This window comes from Muscardinus avellanarius (assembly GCF_963383645.1).
Source record: "Muscardinus avellanarius genome assembly, chromosome: 8".
NCBI classification, from domain to species: Eukaryota; Metazoa; Chordata; class Mammalia; order Rodentia; family Gliridae; genus Muscardinus; species Muscardinus avellanarius.
This window is the reverse complement of record NC_137794.1, coordinates 111,463,720-111,487,383: the sequence shown is the minus strand read 5'-3', so window position 1 is coordinate 111,487,383 and position 23,664 is coordinate 111,463,720. Positions and strand designations below refer to the sequence as shown.

At 53.2% G+C, this 23,664-nt stretch overlaps 1 protein-coding gene across 1 annotated transcript in view; it reads left to right on the top strand.

Moving 5' to 3' along the window:
* AGPAT4 (1-acylglycerol-3-phosphate O-acyltransferase 4) overlaps positions 1–13,950 on the top strand; it is a gene marked incomplete at both ends in the record, with an annotated part of 82,173 nt that extends 68,223 nt beyond the window's left edge. The window contains 6 exons of the mRNA XM_080699901.1: positions 3,888–4,049; positions 4,393–4,546; positions 6,750–6,852; positions 10,017–10,092; positions 11,203–11,401; positions 13,856–13,950. Coding sequence (XP_080556027.1) covers positions 3,888–4,049; positions 4,393–4,546; positions 6,750–6,852; positions 10,017–10,092; positions 11,203–11,401; positions 13,856–13,950 — 789 coding nt within the window. The remainder of the gene's footprint in view (positions 1–3,887; positions 4,050–4,392; positions 4,547–6,749; positions 6,853–10,016; positions 10,093–11,202; positions 11,402–13,855) is intronic.
* Between the last annotated feature and the right edge of the window lie 9,714 nt (positions 13,951–23,664).

Sequence of the window (23,664 nt, the reverse complement as noted above, 5' to 3'; positions counted from 1 at the left end):
GAAACAGTGTCTCACTAAGTTACTGAGAGCCTCACTAAGTAGCTGAGACTGGCTTCGAACCTGTGTGATCCTCCTGTCTCAGCCTCCCAAGTGTGGGGATTACAAGCGTACACCACCACGCCCAGCGATGAGACCGTGTTTTAAAATAAAGAATAAAAAATAGGGTTGAGGGTATAGCTTGGAGGTAGAATGTCCCTGTGTTCCATTCCCAGTACAACCCTCCAAATTAAATAAATAAATAAATAAATAAATAAATAAATAAATAAATAAATGCAGCATTAGGAGAACACTAAAATATTTTTCTACTAAAAAATCTAACAGCATAAAAATCAGCTATCCTCCAACCACCCGGCAATAACTGATATTTTTCTCTGCTTTATTCTTTCCATAATCATATTCATGCTGGAGACTCAGCTTTAGGTTCTAGATCTTTTTTAAAAAAAAATCTAGCCGGCCGTGGTGGCGCACGCTTGTAATCCCTGCGCTTGGGAGGTGGAGACAGGAGGATCGCGCAGGTTTGTAGCCAGCCACGCTAGCTTAAGAGACCCTGTTTCCAAATAAAATATAAAATAGGTCTGGGAAATGTAGCCTGGATGTAGAAGGGTTAGATCACCAGTACCCCCCCAAAAAAAAAAAAATCTAGAAGTTATCATTTCCCCAGCCATTAAATACAGAAAACAAATTTTAGTGGCTCTACATTATTGAGGGTTGACAAACTTCCTCTAACAGGCCAGACAGAGAGTGACCATTCCGGGCTCCGTGGACCGCACCGTCCCTGTCAGGACCGCTCCTCCCTGAGGGCGGGGGCTGCACTTGCACAAGCAGACTCGGCCCCTCTCTGGGATTATATGTTGCTTGATCTATAGCATACCCCGAATCCACAAAACACTTCCACCGTGGGACATGTAAACAGTCCCCGTGAGTGAACGTGGTGGTGGAAATACAGACGAGTCACTGCCGCCTGTGCGTCTTTGAAATCCCATCGCCGTCCTGGCGTTCCTTCCCTTCCGGGAGCAGCTCACCAAGGCCGCCACTAAGCCCCCGGTGAGCCCTGCGGGGCGGATCCACAGGCAGACGGTCCACCTGCCTGTCCTCTCAGCCAGGGTCGGCTGACACCGGTCCCTGCACAGACCCTGGGGCCACCACTGTAGAACAAGTGACCTTTGTAGTGCCTTCATGTGACCACACGTGACTTTTGGAGGGAATATGAGTATGTGTAATTTTATTTTTAATATTTATTTATTATTGGGGATGGAACCCAGGGGCATTCTACCTTCCCAGCTACCCCCAGCTCTATTTTTTTATTCTTTATTTGAAACAGGGTCTCACTAAGGTGCAGAGGGCCTCACTAGGTAGCTGAGGCTGTCCGCGAGCTGCGATCCTCCTGTCTCAGCCTCCCAAGTACTGGGATTGCAAGCGTGCACCACCACGCCTAGCTGGTATGTGTAATTTTTAAAAATAGTTTTAACCTACCAGAACCCAAGCTTAGTTCATCAGAGAATCTTCCTTCCCCTAAGCAGAGTTTATTTTATTTTCATCTTAAAGGCAGATGAAACAGATACAGAGGAAGGCGGAGGGCGGAGAGCGTGGGAAGCATCCCCGCATTGCATCCCTCCCTACAGGAAGAGGAGCAGGAGAGGGAGTCAGGGCCATGGGCTCCCAGGGAGAGCGTGACCCAGAGGACACTGTCTCCATGCTCCGTGATCGGAGTGGCAGGCACTTCCTTGTCCTTTACAGCATAGAGTGCAGGCTCATTCTCAGCGCTGAACACTGGTTCAACTCCTCACTGTAAAAGGCAAAGCTGAGCGGGAGCCAGAGTGTGGTCGAGGCCCCGTCAGCGCTTCTTCAGGCCCTGAGCCTGCTGCACAGTGCAGAAACCAGGCTGCGAACCTTTAGCCACAAAGCCCCAGTTATGTCCAGCACCAGCAGGACTCAGGTGGAGCCTTGGGGTGCTGTGAGTGAGCTGCCTCGGGCAGGGCCGGGGGTTGCAATCCTGCTCACAGCCACCGGCTGCTGTTGGCCAAAGCTGTGATCCAACAACCAGCTGGGAGAGAGGAAGGCAGGACAGACCTCTCCCCTCTGCTCTGCCCCTCCCCTCTCTCCTCCTCTTCCTCTCCCTCTTTTTCACCTCCTCCCTCTCCGCTCCCTCCAGCCCTTCCTTCCTATCAAGGAGCAGGATCCTCCCCAGAAGCTCCAGCACCCGTACAGCCTCAGCAGACCCGGTGGCACACCGCCAGCCCCAGCCAGGAGCCTACACTGGCTGAGGGACCAGCTGGGAACACTGGCCGGGGCCTTGTCACGCACAGCCTGCGCCCAAAAGGAGAACCGGGGTCCCTGAGTGCGCGGCTCTCAGAGCATGAGAGTCCTGATGGAAGAAGGCGGCAGCTGTGGGGAGGCCTCAGCTCCCCTGCTGTGAGCCGTGTGCATTCGAGCCTGTTGGCCACCTCTAAAGGGGTGCCCCCTGTTGGTATAGAATACAAGGGACCTGGCTCTGCACATGGCACACAGAAGCCTTCCCCCCCACTGCACCGGTGAGTTCTCTCGCCCCAGGACTCACCTTCAAGTCCTCTGCAGCTTCAAATTTTTGGCTACTTTCTCTTCAAGGGAATTTGCAGGTTGGATTTGTGTCCAAAAATGGTGATACTAGATCTGAAAGGAGTTTTTTCTTCTCCATTGGGGGAAGAACTTTTTTTTTTTTTTTTTTTTGAGATACTGAAGATTGAAGCCAGGGGCATTCTACCTCTAAGCTACACCCCCAGCCTATTCTTTGTTCTTAAATTTTGAAGCAGGGTCTCACTAAGTTGCCGAGGGCCTCGCTACGTAGCTGAGGCTGGCCGCGAACCTTTGACCCTTTGTCTCAGCCTCCCGAATGCTGGGATTACAGGTGTGGGCCACCACGCCCGGCCCCAGAAGTTTTTCAGCTGCTCACACCTTTCCCATGCTTGCTTACTGCCTCTGTATCAAGCCGAGGTTCTCTTGCTGCCCTGGAAGAAAGGGGGGAGAGGAGAGTGGAGGAGAGAGGCCTGTGGGAGCATCCGCACTTCGTGCTCTGGGCCGCTCAGGCTCAGGGACAGACCCAGATGGTTGTCATGGAAACAGCTCAGCCTGCTCGTCCATCCCATCAGCGGAGGAGCAGCATGACCAGTTCCAAAAGGAAAGGGTGGGAGGTAGAGAAGCCAAGTCGCTAGAGAAGAAGCCGCTCCGTGGCTCCTTTGCCCCGGCCACTCACCGGAACCCCAGTGCTTCCTGGCCCAGTGGAGGCTGGCAGGGAGCCCGCCGCAGGGCCCTGCAGGTGGGCCAGCCTTGGGAAGGTCACTGGTGGGCACTGGAGCAGGTGGGCCTTGGAGATGTGTGAGTGAGACAAGGGGTATTGAGCACCGGTGCACCCGCCATCCAAGTAGACTCCTGGCCCCACCAAGTGCCAGCCTGCTGACTCCGAGGACCTCCCGGGCTAGCTTCCTAGAATGCCCGGTGAGTCGAGTTTGCCCTGTCTGCAAAGCTTGGCGAATTTTGCTGAGGACTGAGATCCATGGGAAGGAGTTGTGCAAACTAGTGTCACACACCTCATGTGATGGGCTTAGCTGGTTGGTGGTCCAGAGGGCTCGGGTGACCACTGGGGTGTCCTCAAGACCCTTACGTTGCCTTGGCTGGTGGCCGGCACCTTTGCAGACCCCTGGCCCCGCCCCCCGGCGTCCCTGCCTTCTCCCCTGCCCAGCAGTGAGCACAGCCTGGGCCTTTGGCTCATGCCATGGGCAGGGCTCCAGGGCCGCTGGCTTTGGCCTTGCTGGTTCTGGAACTATCCCGGCAGCCTTGGTGTGAATGACTCTCCGAGAGCCGGGGGAGGAGCCCTTGCTCCTGCATGGACTCTGCTGCTTCCTGTGTTTCAGAACTCCAAAGTCCTGGCCAAGAAGGAGCTGGCCTACGTCCCCATCATCGGCTGGATGTGGTACTTCACGGAGATGATCTTCTGCACACGCAAGTGGGAACAAGACCGCCAGACAGTGGCTCAGAGCCTGCTGCGCCTGCGGGACCACCCCGAGAAGTACCTCGTACGTAGCACGGGCCGCGTGTCCTTCTGGCTTGCAGGGCCATGGCACCCTGTGTCTCTTCAAGACCAGGGGGAGCACGGGATTGTGTGTGATTGTGCAGTTGTGTGAAGTTGGGACTCTGACTCCAGAATCTCGAGCGACCTGGGGTAGTGTGTGGCCTTGGGACCTTGAGGGAGCTGGGGCTGTATGTGCCACCAGGCCCGTCCTGGGCTGGGGGCACTGACCTGGGCTGTGTGCTGGGTCCCTGTGCAGCCTTGGGACACTGATCTGGGTCGCACGTGACCTTGGGACCCGGGATTGTATGTGACCTTGGGGCCTGTGTGACGTCACCCTCTGCCTCCAGTTCCTGATCCACTGCGAGGGCACGCGCTTCACGGAGAAGAAGCACAAGATCAGCATGCAGGTGGCGCAAGCCAAGGGCCTGCCAAGCCTCAAGCACCACCTGCTGCCGCGCACCAAGGGCTTCGCCGTCACCGTGAGGTGCTTGAGAGACGTAGGTAAGGGCGACCCCATCCTGCAGCCCCCTGCTCCTAGAGGACCTGCCCCACAGCCTCTACCCTGGCCTGCTCTGGGTGGATTTCGGAGCCTGTGTCCTCGGTGTGTCCTGGCAAACACTGCCCTCTGCTGCCCAGTGGTGGCACTGCAGCCCGCATGGCCTGTGTTCAATCCCTAGGGGCCGCTCCCTGGCTCAGCCTGGCCACAGGGCTGAAGAGGCCCCAGGGGTCTGCTGGACCCCTGGAGGGTGCCCCCCAGCGGCAGCTTGAGGAGCAGGGCTGCGGAACTGAGGGGTGTGCTGGATTCCTGGACGATGTCCAGGGTGCAGACCATGCTGGGTATTCTGGGGTTTCATGCCAGTCTGCGGGCACAGGCTTTCTGCAGATGAACTGAGCTTGTGGTCCATGGCAGCTGACCTGTGAGTTCAGAGTCCTGGAATTACTGTTAAGAAGGAAACCACAGCTTCTCACCTCTGGCCCCCACCAGCGTCTCCTTTTTAGTCCTCCGTTCTTCAGTTTAACACCCTTCCAGTTCTCCCACAGGGCTCTCGGATCCCCCTCCCTGGTCCCTGGGCCTGAGCATAGCTAAGTCTCAGGAGCAGCCAGTGGTTGGACTGGCCTTCCTTGCACTTGTGCCAGGCTGGGCTTTGCCCTGTGGGAAAGAGGGCAAGGCTGGGCCTTGTCTGCCGCCAGAGCCAGCTCCTGGCTTCTGACCCATCCCACATCTCCTCTCCTCCTGTGGCAAGGGCAAGAGTCCTTGAGCTCTTTGCAGGCCCGTGCCAAGGACTTAGCTGGGATGCAGAGGGTACCAGTGGCCCAGTTATCTATTGGGCTGCCCACCTCACAGGCCTCCCTGGAGGACAGTACATCCTGTACCCAAGGGCGGGGGAGTGGACGTGGGCATTTAGGGGCCCTGTTCCAGGCACTCCTGCAGGCCAGCAGTGGGACCCTCTGCAATGAGACGGTGGACCTGTACATCCTATATGGGTCAGGCAGCAGGTAGAAGAAAATGATGATTTTTTTATTTTTTCATATTTTATCAACTAGACCAAGTATCTCTTACCCTTCCTATCACTGTCCACTCCATGTATGTATGTATGTATGTATGTATGTATGTATGTATGTATTCATTGCGGTACTGGGGATGGAACCCAAGGGCATTCTACTTCTAAGCTACACGCTCAGCCCTATTTTTTATTCTTTATTTTGAAACAAGGTCTCATTAAGCTGTGGAGGGCCTCACTAAGTAGCTGAGGCTGGCCAAAAACCTGTGGTCGGTCCTCCAGTCTCAGCCTCCCAAGTACTGGGATTATAGGCCTGCGCCACCATGCCCGGCTCCACTCTTTCTATTGACAGCAATTACATACAGAGTTCTTGGTGAAGGGTCAGGCTTGTAATGCAGTGACTGCAGCAAAAGCCAGACACTATCAGAAGTCCACCCTCCAGGAGAACTAGGCGTAGGGGGTGGGCAGCCTGTCTAGGAAACACCCGCCATGGCGGAGTGGCTCTGGGACTCACACCCAGCCCGACTCCAACACTCCCGTCCCTGCAGCACCAAGTCCAGCACCCATTCCCGACTCACATCAGTAAGAGGCTGTCTTTGTACTCCGAGTGTTTCTGTACTCGGTTCACGCTCTCCTTCACTCAGCACTCTTCCGACCTTTGACCCAAGAAACATTTCTTGAGCATGGGCTATGTCTCCGGCTAATTGCCGTTACTAGACTTTCGTGCGTGTGTGCGTGTGTGTGTGTGTGTGTGTGTGTGTGTGTGTGTGTGTGTGTGTAAACTGGGGACTGAACTCAGGGGCATTCTACCTCTGAGCTCCACCCCAGCCCTATTTTTATTTTGACTTTGAAACAGTCTTGCTAGGTTGCTGAGAGTCCCACTGCTTGATGAGGCTGTCCTCAAACCTGCAATCCTCCTGTCTCAGCCTCAAGTTACTGGGATTACAGGCGAGCGCCACCACACCCGGCTCTATTCCTAGATTATAGTGGAGTTTTCTATTACTAGATTACGTAGTTTTCTGATTACAAAGATGATACATGTTCGATGCAGAACATCCGAATATGGAAATGCACCCGAGGAAGTAGCCGTGCCACCCACACAGCCAGTTAGCCGTGGGACTGTACCTCGGAAGGTGTGTGTCTTCCAAGCAGAGTTGGGTTCACCTGCTATAGACTGCTTTGTGTTTGTCTTATTCTTGTAGTTCCAGCTGTATATGACTGTACACTCAATTTCAGAAATAATGAAAACCCAACACTGCTGGGAGTCCTAAATGGAAAGAAATATCATGCCGATTGCTATGTTAGGTAAGTCGATCCTATTTCTTTTCCAGAAAAGAGAGAATGCATTCCTAAGTAAATAACTCACATGTGGCCAGGAGCCCTTCTCCCACGGACATCTGGTTGACCTCTTCCTGCTTGCAGTCCTCTGTCACTGACCTTGTTTACAGTCTGCATTTACGTTATTAGGAGCAATCTCATTTGGGAAGCCGCCTTCCCGCCCAGCTACTTCCTGATTCTCTTACCAGCTCCTTAGAGAGCTCAGGTTGGACAACGGGAAGACCATACTGCAAAATCAATCATCTGGAGATTGTTAGGCAATTATTGTATTGATCCCTTTCCTCGGAAGATGGGTCTGCTCTGTAGAAATACACAGAGAATGGTGTATACAATTTATCAGGAGGCTTAGAAGTGAATGGAAAACACTTTGCAGTATCTCACTTATGTGTTATATTCCAGGCTACCCATTTTATTTTAGTTATTTTATTTATTATTTTTTTGGTGGTACTGGGGTTCCTGGAAACCCTTCTACCTCCGAGCTACACTCCCAGACCTATTTTATATATTTTAATTTGGAAACAGAGTCTTTTAAGCCAGCACGGCTGGCTTCGAACCTGCGCAATCCTCCTGTCTCCACCTCCCAAGCGCGAGGATTACAAGTGTGCACCACCACGCCCGGCAAGGCTACCCATTTTAAAAACATTTCCAAAGACAATTCTCTGTACGTGTTTATTGGCTGACACACTGGTTCTAACATCTAGTCTTTAGAATGCCTCCAAAATTCGTAGGAAAGAGAATTTCCAGATTTTGCCAATCATGGTACATAGGGGTGATGTGCATTAAGTCAGTAGCCTCAGCTTTAAAATCCATTCTGACTTGGGTCGGGGTGGCACTGGTTCCCTGTGCTGCAGTTCATCTCCTCCAAGGGCTGAGAAGGGCCTCTAACATACCCACATAGAGAACTAGTCAGATGGTTCATGGCTTTCCAGTCAAAGACACTTTCAGGTGCCAAGTTACATGGCTCACTGAAAATCTAGTGGAGGATCATTCCCACTAGTTATACAAGAGGTTTGAACGTCCTGAGATGTCCTGATGCCCAGGTTTAGTGGCACCTGAGTTAAATCCCTGCCTGCCTGCGCACTACTCTGGCTTCCTACAGAAAACAGAAGGAAGTATGACTATTTATGCTGTTTTCTTCTGGCTTTTTGGGGGGAGGCACTGGGATTTAACGCAGGGCCATTCTACCTCTGAGCTACACTCCTAGCCCTATTTTATGTCCTTTTTTTCTTTTTGGTGGTACTGGGGTTCCTGGAAGCCCTTCTACCTCTGGGCTATACTCCCAGACCCAGACCTATTTTTTTTTATATTTTTTTATTGGGAAACAGGGTCTCTTAAGCCAGCACGGCTGGCTTCAAACTTGCGCGATCCTCCTGTCTCCGCCTCCCAAGCGCAGGGATTACAAGCGTGCGCCACCATGCCTGGCTGTGCCCTATTTTGGAACAGGGTCTCACTAAGTTGCTAAGGCTGGCCCTGAGCCTGCTATCCTGTCTCAGCCTCCCAAGAGCTGGGAGTACAGGTATGTACCACGGCGCCAGCCAGCACTGTTCCCTTGTATAAGGACGCAGTCTACAGGCTGCCTGGCACACAGGGCAGGGGAGTCACTACCTTCCCACAGGAGGCCCTCTCCCAGGGGCAGAGTGAGTTTTTTCCCCCGAGTCCAACACGTGGCAGGGCTCCATGCAATCGTCAGTGGGGCCCTGGAGTTGCAAGGCCATTCACCTGCATAAGGCTCTTTTCCTGGGTGACTGCAACTCTCAAGAGTATTGTGAGAATCAGAGCCCACAACCAATGAAAGGTCCTGTCCAGTCTGCCCACCGCCAGCCCAATGTCCGTGGCCTGGGAGGAAGGTTATTTACGCCCTCGACACACATATCTAGTTGTAGAGACCCACTCACCATGACTGAGGTATCACCGTGCGAGCACTACACTTCGATGTGAAAAGTCGAATCAGCAAGGGCAAGAGGTGGAGGAAGTTAGAGAAAAGTGCAGATTCACCTAGGCTCCCAGAAGGCTCTGTGAGCATCTCTGGCCAAACTGGGATAGATCAGAAAGAGCAAGCTGGGCGTGGTGGCGCACGCTTGTAATCCCTGCGCTTGGGAGGCAGAGACAGGAGGATCGCGCAGGTTCCAAGCCAGCCGCACGCACTGGCTTAGGAGACCCTGTTTCCAAATAAAAAAAATAGGTCTGGGAGTGTAGCCCAGAGGTAGAAGGGCTTCCAGGAACCCCAGTACCAAAAAAAAAAAAAAAAAAAAAAAAAAAAAGAGCAGAGAAAGAAGTGGCATAGTCACAGAAATATATGTAGGCCAGAAATGGGGAAAGAATGTTTGCAGAGGAGCTTGCAGGGTAAGTTTTAGTTTAATTACGTGCACAACCTACCTCTGTGGACTGCCGCCTCAAATGTAAGCCATTATCCTGACAGTGGCGGCACATTATGACCTGCTGAGACGAAACCCCATGGCATGTTCTCACAACAGGCTACACCTGTGGTGGGTTAAGCTCTAAAACTGTCTCTTCTGCCTGAGATATTCCTGGGCACAGTGAGGAACGGAAGGCCCAGGGAAAACTGAGGCTGACACAGGCCTTTTCACAGATGGCCACAGGTGTAAACGAACATGTCCTGGAGGCCAGTCACAAGGGCCAGCAGCCTGAGAACAAGGAGTCGGAGGCGTGGCACAGTGGCTTTTCCCATTGGGCATGGGCTGTTTGCAGAGGGATGGGGATGAACTTTCTGTCCGTGTGCACAGCCTCAGGGGCCGCCCTTGAACTTGTGATGCAGTGACCCCTTTGGCAGGTTGGGAGCCTGCCTGAGATGGTCAAAGGCAGCTGCCGCCCTCTCCCAGCTCCCTCGTGTCCAGCAGGCCCTTGCTTGGCCCTGCACTTTGGCTTCCTGCCAGCCACTGAGTTACCCTCTTCATTCCTTACCATTTAGGGCACCTACGTAAAAGCCCCACGTGGCAAGACCACACTGTCACATTGAGTGTGCCATCAGGTGCTCAGAGTGGCCACGTTGAGCGTGCCATCGGGTGCCCAGCGTGGCCACGTTGAGCGTGCCATCGGGTGCCAGCGTGGCCACGTTGAACGTGCCATCGGGTGCCAGCGTGGCTCCCTGCCAGCTGCTCTCTGCTTTTCAGGCGGATCCCAATGGAAGACATCCCGGAAGACGAGGCCCAGTGTTCTGCCTGGCTGCACAAGCTCTACCAGGAGAAGGTGAGAATGCTGGGCCTCCGCCTGCTTCTGGGCGCAGCAGAGGGTGTGCTGAGCAGCCACGCGGGGTTGGGGTGAGGAGGGACAGTGGCCTCCCACGGGTGCGATTTCCCAGAGCCAGTTACTGGTGACTCTGGAGCTGATGCTCTGTGGCGAAAGGGACAAGAGCACAGCAAAATATATTTCTAAAGGGGCTTCGCAGCAAGAAGGAAGCGGAACACACAGAAAAGAGGTCACAATAGCCCTTGCCCATCTTCCTGCCCTAAGGCAGAACATTCCTGCAGGTGCAAGCCCTTGTTAGCTGTGGGTGTGGTATTAACTGCTTCCTGGTCAAGCATCTCTGAAGGGAGCAGCAGAAGCAGCACGTGGACCCATGAGGGCCACACGCCTTGGTGGGTTCAGACCTGCGGGCCTCTCCTATGCCCGCGTGCGCTGGGCCCAGTGGCCCTGGGCTCTCTGCATCTTTCCTCTGAGCAGGGCCTTCACCTTCGCTGGTTTCGTTCTTCCTAGACACATGCAGGGAAGGGGGAACCCGATTATTACAGCTCTAACTTGATCTCCTGGAAGAAGTCCCAAGTGTGTGCAGTCTCCTCCTGGGAGGACCAATGCAGGTTCCACGGCCCTTGATCAGCCCTGAGGCCTCGAAGCCCAGGCCTGCGGGCTGCTCCGGGGTGTAGCCAGGGTGAAGGGCATGGGTGTTGGTGGGTCGCTGACAGGATCCTGCGCGTGGAGGCCAGTGTGCCGGGTCCTGCACTGGGTCTGGGCAAGCCGGCTTGTCGAGGCATCTGCGATGGGCCAGTTTCATTGCAGTCTCATTCTATTCTCTCAACCATCTGGAAAGGCACCACTGACCCGGTGGACAGACCAGGCGCCTGGCCAGCCAGCTAATTAACTCAGGTGGGCGGGGGGCACTCTCCCTCTCTCAGGGACAGCTGCCCCTCCCGGACACGGCCAAGCAGTGCTGAGAAGACAGTCAATACCTGCAAAGCACTTTCTGGAAGGCTCTGCCCAGGGCAGTGGCCTGATGTGTCCATGAGCTTCCTCAGAAGCAGGCCCCAGGAGAGGCTGGCCCCAAGCCCCGCCTGTTCCTCAGTGTCCCCTTTTCTGCCCCAGGATGCCTTCCAGGAGGACTACTGCAGGACGGGCACCTTCCCGGGGACGCCCCAGGTGCCCGCACGGAGGCCCTGGGCGCTGGTCAACTGGCTCTTCTGGGCCTCGCTGCTGCTGTACCCGTTCTTCCAGTTCCTCGTCAGCATGGTGCGCAGCGGCTCTTCTGTGACACTGGCCAGCTTCGTCCTCGTTTTCTTTATGGGTAAGTGGAGGCAGGAGCGCCACCCTGCCATGGCGGAGCCTCTGGTGTGGGGACAGAGCAGGTCCAGGAGGCCCCGGCAGGCTACACACTGCCCACAAGGCTTGGTATCCTGATGTCACGATCTGCTGGCCTGGGCTCGGAGCTGGAGTCCCTTCTCATGATGACAGACAGACTCCCTGGTCAGGGGTCCCGCCTCCTGTCCTCCGCAGACAGCTCTGCCCCTTCTAGTCACCCCTCCTTCTCAAGCCATGATGTGGAGCTGGGGAACTGGCAGCCGGCCCGGCCCGGCCCTTCCCTGAAGGGCTCCTCTGTGACCAGGTTGGCTGGCGTGGAGTGAGGGCACCCGGGAATGGCTTTTTTGGCCAGTGTTTCCCAACACCGCACCCCGAGCCTCCATGCATATGGCCACTGGCTTTCCAGGGGTCTGTGCGTGCTGAGGTGAGGGAGACAGGAGCCTTCTCGTCCTCCAAGGGCTGGGTCCCCTTGTAAGGCTCTGGAGAACGTGGGCATTCTACTTTTCCAAGATGAAACACAGAGGCCTGGAATCAAAGGGTGTGAGAGATCTGTGTATGTTCTTTGAACAGATGGATCTCAGTTATTTCTGTAAAACATAAAGATGCTATATGCTCAGGCCCAAACAATCAAACACCAAAATGTAAAGTATCTCAGGACCAACTCCCCCTGGGAGCCTGTCCCCAGAGACAGCCATTACTGACAGCTCTGTGCACACTGGTGCATGTTTAAGTCTATGCGCCAAAAAACCCACCCAGGGGGAGTTTCCTTAATTCACTAATAAAAACCTAAGGAATTATGACCACCTAAATCATTTCAACACATAACCCATCTCATTTTCCTGCATCAAGTTAACCCATTCTAGAAGACGTCGCCACAGTAGGCAGATTGGCTCTTATTCCTGTACTAGACCCCATAATAACCTTTTTAAAAACAGGCACTTTAACAAATATTAATATGAAAATAATAATGTTAATGTTAAAATATTAACATCCCATCCCCCTCAGCAGAGAGCCCTCTACCACTACTACTGGGTGCTGTGCAGAAAGCTGGCCAGGGGCACCAGGGCCACAGGTGCCAGGCCCCCAGGGCTGGGGACACACTCAGCCTCTGCTTCCAGTAGCGGAAAGGCTGAGAAGAACCACACTCTCCTAGAGGAAGAAAGCTGGGGCAGGGCCGGCCCCAGCGGTGCAGTGAGTGGCGAGGCCTGGGCCCACTGCCTTGGAGTGCCGTGTGCACACAGCTGGTGCTTCCAGAGCGTCTGTGGGCTCTCGTCTCCTCCCACCTATGCCCGCCACCCTGGAGCGCGAGGCTGGCTGCGCCTCAGCCTGGGCTGCCATGCACGCCTCCTTGTGAGGCTGTTTACCTCCTCCTTGTTCTCCAGTGCCACTCCCGTAGCTAGCGTGGCGGTCCAGGGTTACCACAAGGCACATGTCCTCTCCAGAGGTGGCCCCAAGTGTGAGTCTCTGCTGGCTGGCACCCGCCCTGGCCCATTGCGTCTGAGGAAGTCAGCGGCATGGTGCTAAGGCTTTGTGACATATGCGCCATGACTTGAGACTCAGCTATCCACCCGTAAGCGGTGTTTCCTGGACCCTGTGAGGGGCCGGTGCTGGCCACATCCAAGAAGCTCACAGGGCCTGCCTTCTCCAGGGGGGCGGGGAACACCTTACACAGCGGCTTCAGAGCCGTGGCCATTTCCCAGCCTTCTGGAGGTAAACTGGACTCCCACAGGCGTCTTGCACCATCTTTGCTGGAGGCCACGTCTGCTATGCGCCACGTCAGGGAGGGCAGGGACTCAGCTCCAAAGCACTGACAGAAGTTGCCAGGCACCACGCAGATACACTGGAGTTCTTGCTTCTCCCAGACCCCTGGTGTGTTCTTCTTAAAGCTTCACTGGGGTGCCCCATAAGCTCCTGCCTGGCATTTGCAAAAGAATCCACCTTGTTGTGCCAGTAAAATAATCAGCATCAAATGCAGACCAATTCTGTGAGCCCTGTGAACAGTGACGTAGGCCTTGCCAGGCCCTGTTCATCTCGTGTCTGGGATGAGTACACAGGGCAGCGGGCTTTTTTTTTTTTTCCTTTTGGTGGTACTGGGGTTCCTGGAAGCCCTTCTACCTCCGGGCTACACTCCCAGACCTATTTTATACTTTATTTTTGAAAACAGGGTCTCTTAAGCCAGCACAGCTGGCTTTGAACCTGTGCGATCCCCTCCTGTCTCCGCCTCCCAAGTGCGGGGATTACAAGCTGCGCCACCATGCTGGCGGCTCTGCTCCTTTTAACGCCACTTAGACACACATGCTCAAGGAAGGCTATGAAGCTGGGGTCGTGGAGTGACAGCCCAGATTTCCCAGCTCTAACGGGGTGGTTTTCCTCCACCCCATCCCTGCCGCCCCAGGCTCTGTCCAGGCTCCTGATCTCTGCTCCTGCTCCACCTCCACAGCTTCCATGGGAGTTCGATGGATGATCGGAGTGACGGAAATCGACAAGGGCTCAGCCTACGGCAACTTTGACAACAAACAGAAACAGAGCGACTGACTGGGGAAGGTGTCGCCTCCAAGGGAACCTTGGGAACTGGAGGCCCCTGCGTCGCCTTCTAGTGGGACCGGGGATGGAGGCTGGTGAGCCCTTGCCGGGACAAGCGGAAACCACAGCGGCTCCAGCTGCGGAGTCTGGACTTGGAGGCTGACAGGGAGGAGGATGCTCTTACGCCTTTTCCCCTGTGCTTTAGTGGGGTCTGGTTTTCTTTCTTTTCACCTGTACACAGTTTGTGTGCGTGCGTGTGTATTTGTGTGTATGGGAAACGGGAGAGCGAGCGCATGGGCGTGGGTTGTGTGATCCTGGCTCTGCCGTCCTGCACAAGGTATTTGAGGCTGCAGGGGCAGGCAGGGCTGGGAGCCCAGGGAAAAGTGCCCCGACATCCTCTGGTGCTCAGTCCCTGTAACTCTTGATGGCCAGGGTCGAGTGAAAGCGCTTTAGGTGAGATGACTAATTTATGCCTCCATTAAAAAAAATTAAAAGTGTTTGTCTGGGCCTCTGTAGTGCTAGTTTACACAGCCCGCCCAACCATCCGGCCTGCCGCCTGCTGAAGGTCTGGGCACCCTACCAGCAGTGTTCACAGCACAGGGCTGCTGGAGTCTGCAGGGACTCCTGCACCCCAACAGATTGTTTAGCCGCTGTACCAGCCCAGTGCCACTCCCTGGTAATGCCAAGTGGGGCCTCTTGGCGTCTGAGGGCAGGTGCCAGTGTGGAGACAAGCCGGGCACCTCCCCATGACACGGCGAAGGGCTCTTGGAAGGCGCTCTGGTCATGTGCACCTTGAAGATCCACCAGCTCCCTGGGAGCTGATCATGTAAGTGAGTTTTAGCGCGATGGAGCCGGAGCATCTGCGAGGCGTCACACCTGCTGCCAGCTCAGCAGGGACCGCAGAAGGTGGATCCCTCAGAGCAAGTGCAGGGCCACCTATAAAAGGACCTGGCCCTTTCCCAGCATGCAGCACTCCTGTCCGGCTCCTCCAGCCAGATCCACGCAGGGGCCGTCCCGAGCGCCTGCCTTGTCTCTCGGCGGCTGTCTGGCTCCCACTTCACACCACTAAAGGCTTCTGCTCTTCGGCATCTCCAGTGGTCTTGGGAGCAGAGGCCAGTGGGGAAAACATCTGCAGACTGGTCAGCCTGCAGAGAAGAGATGCAAAACAAGATGGGCGCAAAGAGCAGCGGCTCTGCAGGGGACCAGTTACACTGCATGGCGCGCCCCCTGGCCCAGATGCCGCTGACATTTGTACTCAAGCTGAGAGTGAAATGTATCCCTTCTTTCTCTCCATGTGCCTGGTACAAACGTCCTGTTTTGCTGTGGCTACAGAAGGAGGGAAGTGGTCCATACAGAAGCCGGCCAAAAGCTGGGTGTGATGGAAAAACCCGTAATCCCAGTACTTGGGAGGCTGAGACAGGAGGGTCGCAGTTTCACGGCCAGGCTCAGCCACTTAGCAAGGCCCTTAGCAACTCAATGAAAATATGTTTCAAAATAAAAAATAAAGCTGGGCGTGGTGGTGCACGCTTGTAATCCCAGCATTTGAGAGGCTGAGACTGGAGGATCACAAGTTTGTGAACAGCCTCAGCTACTTAGTGTAGCCCTTTGTAACTCAGTGAGACTCTGTTTCAAAAAAATAAAGAATAAAAAATAGGGCTGGGGGTGTAGCTTGGAGGTAGAATGCCCCTGGATTCCATCCCCAGGACTGATAAATAAATAAATACATAAACGAACAAACAAATAAATAAATATAAAAATAATAAAAAAAACAGGGCCAGGGGTAGAGCTCAGAGGTAGAAAGCCCCTGAATATAATCCCCAGTACCACAAAGTTGGCCAAATATTTCACCAAAGGCACATCTAGTTACAGTCCCATTTTTAGATGTTTGCTCATTGAGTCACCAAGTGTACCACGTAGCACTGACCTAGATGAGCCGAAGACTTACAGGAGGGGCCTAGAGCTCCCTCTGCTTAAAGGACAGCAATGTGCCACTGATACAGTCTGCAGGTGAAGAAAGGAACACAATCTGGCTAGCTTGTGGGGCAGTCCTGCATTGCTCAGGGCAGTTCCCCTCGCTGGCCTCCCTGAAGACAGGGTTGCTGGGCTCAGCACCTCTGCCACCTACATCTGGCCCAGACACCAAAGCAGAGCTCTGGGGGCAGAAGCCTGGGAGCGGCTCCCTCAGGTGAGTGCTGCCCTGGAGGTGCTCAGTGTGCGTTCTGGGTGCCTGTGAGCATCCCCGTGGGCCTGCCCCGGACTCTAGGGCCATCCTGGACCCTCTCCAGTGCCCATACGCTCCATGTTACACAGTTCACCTGCACCCAACAGCTCATTCACTGCAGGATTCCAGCAAGCTTCCCTACCCCTCCGCCTGCTTGCCCATTTGTGAAACAGAATGCTACCTACCTCTTGGGTTGTTGCAAGGGTAAGAAGAGTCAAGCTTCAAGAAAGTCAGCACTAAGCCAACGTGGTGAAGGGTTAGAAAGCTGCTTCCAAACACTTCTTAGAAACGCTCAGGAACTGCCTGTGGATACTAAAAACACTAAAAATGTGTCTTCTCCCATTCAGTAGAGGTCACCGGAGTTCCAAAACCATACGTTCCAACCAGGGACCTTAAAGGGGCCCACAGACTTACCTACCTGCCCACCCCCAGCCCAATGGGTTGCTGTGGTAGCCAACAAAAGACAAAGGGCAAATTAATGTCATTGTGCCAGGCTGGAGGGATTCTAGAAAGGAAGTAAGCAAGCTCTGGCTTTTAATATTTGCTGTACTGGATTTTCAAGACAAGGGCATTCTGTCTCCAAACTACATGGCCAGCCATATCTTTTCGTTTTGAAACAGGGTCTAGCTAAGTTGCTGAGTCTCACCTTGAACCTGTGTTCCTCCTGTCTTAACCTACCAAATACTGGGATTGACAGGCATGGGACACCATGCTTGGCTCTGGTTTTGAAAATTGCTTTCCAATACAAAAGAGAATGAGGTTTGGGGAAGGGTCCTGGCAGCTCACTTATCATTTTGCCTGTGTGAAGAAAATGTCATATAGTCGGGGTCCTCCTCATCTGCTTCTATTTCCTAATGACGGCTAGGCACGGGTGCCCTTGGGAGGAGCCCTGGCCTCCTCTCCCTGCTGGTGCTTCAGGTCCATATAACCTCGTCGGCAAAGAACTACCATGGCTCTCACCTCTGCGGAGAGGGACAGTGGCTGGCCAGTCCTGCCAAGCAGAGTGGGTCCTGCCCGGGCCTTACACATTGCTAGCAACTGTGGATATCAGTGCAGAAAGTGACCAATGAGCAGCCCACAGTCCCCGCTGCTCACAGCGTCTGGAGCACAGCCTTCTGCAAGCGGTAAGCAACCTTTGCACATGTCTGGTGGGATGGAGAAGTGAGCCGGAGACTCTGTCTAGCAGGCCTCCTGAGGGATGTGCGCCAGCCCTCCCAAGTAAGTGCCCAGGGGCTGGTGCTAAACGTGACTTCCCAGCTACTGCCTAGGTCACTCACATTGTCCTGTCTGGATATGCTCAGCCAACTGAGTTCCACAATAGCTAAAGTGTGTGTGTGTGTGTGTGTGTGTGTGTGTGTGTGTGTGTGTGTGCGTGTGTGTGTGTGAGAGAGCGTGTGTGTGTGTGTGTGTGTGTTTTACTGGAGACTGAACTCAGATTCTACCTCTGAGCTACACGCCCTGGCCCAAGGTCTTGCTAAGTTGTGGAAGATCTTGTTAAGTTGCAGAGGCTCGAGCCTGTGATCCTACCTCGGCCCCCAAGTTCTGAGGTTACGGGCCTGCGCCGCCATGCCCAGCTGCAGTGCATCTGAAGTGTTGTTTACAGAGAACAGAATGAAGCCAACACAAAGGCGCCAGTGGGCAGGGCAGCCAGGCTGTGGTGCTGGGTGCCCGTCAGGACGGACCAGCCTGCTGGTGCTCCTGGCTTGTTTTGATCAATGCTCTTCCTGAAAACAGGTGCTCTGAAGTGCACCTCCGCCTGCTGGAGTAGAGCGACTCCGGGAGGGGCGCCTGGCCCACAGGGGGTCACCAGAGACTCCCCCAACCCCTCACGAGACCCTTCCTTGCCCTGCCAGGGAGCCACGTAAGGGCTGCAGAGCAGCTGCCACACCCAGGCTTTTCTGGATCCTTCCCACCTGTACCAGATATGATGTCTGTGAGGATAAGTCAGAAATTGGTTGCCTCTCAGTGAGACACTTTCCTAAAAATGCCTTCAGGGATTCCGCTGAGAACAACACTTACACACTGTTCTTGTCCTTTGGTCAGGGTAAGCTCCGCCCTGGCTGCACAGCTGGCGAGAAGTGGCAGGTGGCACCCGTTCCGAGGGGCAGTGTCTATTCCTCTTACTCAGACCTGTGGAGAAGGTGAGGGGCTCCATCGGCTCAGGGCGCCCCCAGGCCACACACACCTGTGCCCTTCAGTTTCACATTCCAAGCAGACTTCCCAACACTTGAGGTGTTCTGGGTCCTGGCCTGTCACGATGGCTTTGAAGCACTAGACACATAAAGAATCTTTCCTAAGCAGGAGGAGGCCCAAGTGAACTGCGTAACTGGTCAAGTCTGAGCATTTGCAGCTACAGTGAAGCGCCCAGCCAGTCCCCAGGAAGGCCAAGCAGCGACAGGCAGCCGTCCTCCACCCGCAACTTTGTCCTGCTTAATGTTGAGGCTGTGCGCCAACGGAAGGGCACTCGCCAAGCACCTGCTTAGGTGCTTCCAGCGCCTACGAGTGTCTCTAGAGCTGTGTTAGTTGAGACTTTCACTGGCTAAGACTCACAATTTTACTTTTTTAGACAAAGGTATAGTCTTTCTCTACATACCGCAGAAGCTAGGTATTATTGAAATTTCTGGCATCTATGTTCTCAATTTTAAGGCAAGTGATACGAATACAAAATTAGGGCAGCTAAATAATAATTCTTTACCGTTTCAAAAAGAGCTGTACACATTACTTCCCTTCCAATGTTCCACAGTGTAGGTCTCAGCCAGATCCTTGCCAGATAGCCTAAGAAACACAGAAGCGTCACCAGAGGCATTTCAGAATGTCCTTCTGTGTCCTTGGAGATGACCAGAAGCTGATGAGAAGGTTCAAGTGCATGTGGAAGGCCACAGCCCTGCAGAAGGCCGCGCCTGCCGAGCACGGGCCACGGGCTAAGTGCTCAGCACTCCCTTACCTGACCTAGGGCCCGATGCCGAGGGCTTATGATGGGTGGGACACACCCAGGCCAGGCCAGGGGCTAAGGTGCTCTAAGTGACCGGTGGACTCTCTCCTCACCTATATTAACTGTGCCCAGAGTTCAAGAGATTGTTTTGCACAGTGAAGGGGATCGTTTTGAAGAAAGATGTGAGGGAGGCAATTTAAAAAAGGAAGATGAGTGAGCAGAAGAGACTGCTGTGCAGCAGTGTTCTGGAATGGCTTGTCCCACGGATGACGTTTGAGTACACAGAGAACGCAGCCAGGGCTAGGAGCAGCAGATGCGGGCAGAATGAATGAGTGACATCCGACCAGATACACCTGCGTGGCACGTATCAACAGGAATCTGAACTTCAGCAAGGCATCTGGGAGAGTCACACCAGTCTCAGGCAGAATGTAATGTAAAACAGAGGGGGTGAAAGGATGGTCGTGTCTGGGTGCTGTCCCTCTGTCATGCTGTGTAGCAAATCCTTGCAATTTTTTAATTGATGGGGACACCACTAAAAGGACCAGCCTAATGGCTTGTAAGTTTTAATCTTGGAAAATGCAGCTATCTCTCTACTTACCTACCTACCTATCTGACTGGAATGGTGCTGAGCATTGAACCCTCTACCTCCAAGCCACAATCCCAGCCCTATTTGTTGTTGTTTTGAAACAGGGTCTTGGTATGTTGTTGAGTCTCACTACTTGCCGAGACTGTCCTCCAACCTGCGGTCCCGTCTCAGCCTCCCAAGTACTGGGATCACAGGGTGTGCCACCACACCGGGCTTGACCTGCTACTCTCAGGGATGGTGGCTTCCCACCTGCGCAGCCCCTGGCACACCTGACCTGTCATGGCCCTGCCCATGCTGCCCTCTCTCCTCTCTTCGCCTCTCCCCTGCCCTTGCATGTGCGCGTGTGTGCTCAACCTCTCCACCATGCTTCAGCTCAGCGCCACCTCGGAAAGGCTCTCCCTTAACTTCCCTCACGGCTGGCCCTCCGCACAAGCCAGCAGGAGAGGGGCCCCCAACTCCTCGCTCGTGGTCTGCCTCCCCACGTCTGCCACCTGCCCACGGGGGCAGCCGGGCCTGCTCTGCAGCGGTAACGTAGATGAGGTCACCACAGCTCAGGGGGGAAGGCCATGCCACCGCGATAGGCACCATCTCCACTAGTGACCGGTCTACTCAGGACTGACCAACTCAGGGGCTGGGAATTAGCAACTATGACACGAGGGACGGGGGAGGCCGAGGAAAGGCCTGGGGTACAAGAAAACATGCACAAACAGTTGGGTATACGGGGTATGCATCAGCAACACAAAAGCATGGATTTCAGCTCAAAATAAAAAATAGTTCTCTGCAATTCAAATGATTCTAAAATGGAAAGGGGCTATCGAAGAAGGTGACAATTAAAAAAAAGAAATGTGATGTCAACAGTGCCTTCTGAGCTGGGTGACACAGCCAACATGTCACTGAGACAATATAAAACCAGGAGGTGGTTGGAGGGCTGCTCAGTCTCTCTGAAACAAATGGTTCTGCTGGACTAAGAACAAATCACCTAAGATACATGAAAAGAACTGTGCTTCTGTGATCAACAGTGGCTGGTGGAGAAGAGAAAAACGACCGGGCAAGATGAAGGACTCCCCAGGGCGGGAGCGGGAGGCTGGGCCTTCGTGAGTACAGGGGAGGCCGGGAATCCGTAGGGAGGACAAAGTGACAAGCACCTTAAGCAGCTCGTGTCCTGGCAGTTTTCATCACAACACTGAAGGACTGATTTGAAAGACAGTAACTCAGATCCCACAAGAAAGAGATACCTGCTTCAGCAGATCCGTTCTGCATGTGGTTGCTCCTTTGAATACGGAAGAGAAGAGTAGGTTTCAAAGGACAGATGCACACCACCATGCACGGAACGGCAAGCCTCAGCTCTTCCTGGCCATTTCTTGAACGTCTCTACAAAACCTTTAGGAATCCAAACTGTGTAAACACAGAGGAATCTCCAAGGGCCTCTGCACTATTGTGTCCCTGGGAAGCAAGGCCTCAGTTCGAGCAGGATCACGATGAAACCTGGTCTTGGAAAGTCCTGCTCTAGCCTTCAGCAGCTCATATATACCCAGGAGGCAAGCGGTCTAGTTGCATAGTAGCTCCCACGCGGTACGAGCACAGCACCACTGCTGACTAATATATGAAGCATGAATGAGGCAGCACTACACATCAGCTTCCGGGGGCACTGCTTTGAATAGGACTACGGAGGCCCTACTAGGCTGCGGAGCATTAGTTTTGCTAATGCTCTAAAGGCTGGCACTCTGTGGCCTGGGTCGCATCTGGCCTGCCGCCTCATACCCGGAGCTGTCCCGGAGCATGCCACGCCTGCTCATTCACACACTGGTTCTCAGCTGAGCGCTGTGACCAAGACTATGGCCACAAAACCCAAAGCATTCACTTTTACCACTACAGAAAACATCCGTCCCCAGTGTTCTAAAGAACATAATGCCAGAAGAACAGGGCGGCCATTGCAGAGGGGAAATAATACCAGGCCTTGCTTTTGTATGGTTTTTTTTTTTTTTTTTGGACTGAGGAATCACCTTCAGAATGTCTTCAGGACAAGGCTCTACTTGTAAACTACCAGGAAAAATAGCCTACCTTGTTTTTACTGACAGTTTGTTTTGTCACCTTCTATCTTCAAAAATTATAAGAAGATTAGTAAATTAAACCCAGAGCATGCAGGAGGGAAATGGCAGGTCATTGTGGAAAAGAAACAGAAATGGAAGTAGAGAAACAACAGAGGAGATTAATGATACCAGAAGTCAATCTTTGGAAAGACCAACAAAATAGGTAATCCATTACTCAGCCCAAAAAGAGGGAAAACAAAAACCACTGAACTCAGGAATCCAAGCAGATATCACTACCTCCCTTAGAGATCTTTAAAGTGCACTACTGTCAACAGATCAGACATCTTGGCTATAATGGATAAATTCCTAAGAATTTTTCAATTATTGAAACTGATGAAAGGAAACAGAGATCATCTGAATAGACCTGTAGCAAGTAGAGAGATGGAATCAGTAATTTGTCTTCTCACAAAAGAAACCCAGACGCCAGCGAGTTCCACCAGAGAATTCCACCAAGTATTTAAAGAGGTTTGGTGAGCAGTACCATCCCTCCACCATCTCTGAAATCTTCCCAACTCATTGTAGGGCCAGCTACCAAATCCACACAAAGACATCACCAGGAATGAAAACTGCAAACCAAGATCCCTTGTGTACAGAGAAGCGCGAGCCCTCAAGGGAATAGTGCAAGTGAATTCAGCTACACATAAAAGGAAGATGCACGATGACCAGCGAGGACTTGCGCCAGGAGGGCAAGACTAGCTCAGCACCCAACACCAAGTAAGGCGCACACTGCACTGAGAGACAAAGGGCGAAAGAGAGATCATCTCCACATTGAAGAAGAATTTAATAAAACTTAACACCCAATCCTGATAAACTCTCAACCAACCAGGAATAGAAGGAAACCTTTAATGGAGAAAGGGTATTAATGAAAAAACCCACCCCACATTTAATGATGCACTCCACCTACGATCAAAAACAGGACGAGAAAGCCTGGAGCTCTTGCGTCAGGCCTGCCATCGGTGTGATGAGCTCACCTTCATTGTGCGCGCACTTGTTGAGCAGTCCGCCCTCACTCCACTGCGTCCTCTTGCATTCCTGTTGCAGATCGGTTGACCTCCACGTGAGCATCTGTCTCTGGCTCTCACTTCTGCTCTACTTATCCATAGCGTCTGTTGTGTGCAGCGTCCCACCCTCTGCTTGCTGTTACTTTGTAGTGAGCTTTACAAATTGGAAATATGAGTTCTTAAACTTTTATTCTTCTTGATTATTTTGACCGTTCTGGTTAATTTCATTTCCATGAGAATTTTAGGATCAGAATGCCAGTTTCTCAAAAATAAAACAAGAAAGCAGCTGGAGATCTCGTTAGGATTTACACTGAATCTATGGAACAATTTGAGAAGGACTGTCATCTGAATTTTTTTTTTTTTTGGTGGTACTAGGGTTCCCGGAAACCCTTCTACCTCCGGGCTACACTCCCAGACCCATTTTTACATTTTTATTTGGAAACAGGGTCTCCTAAGCCAGCACGCGCGGCTGGCTTCGAACCTGCGCGATCCTCTTGTCTCCGCCTCCCAAGTGCAGGGATTACAAGCGTGCCCACCGCGCCCGGCGCGACCTTTCTGTGAGCTGGGATGGGGTGATGACTTCTTAGATATGATGCACAAGCAGTAAAGAACAAGTTGATAAACAGGGCTTTAAAAAAGTAAGCCTTCTGCTCTGAAAGACATTACTATGAAAAGGAAAACACGGCGGGCGTGGGGCGCACTCGCCATCCCAGCACTTGGGAGGCGGAGACAGGAGGATCACACGTTCACAGCCAGCCTCAGCTACTTAGTGAGGCCCTGGTTCAAAATAAAGAATAAGAAAACAGGCTGGAGGTAGAGCACGGACGTAGAATGCCCCTGGGTTCAATCCCCAGCACTGCAAAATAAATAAACAAACACACACACACACAAGCCAC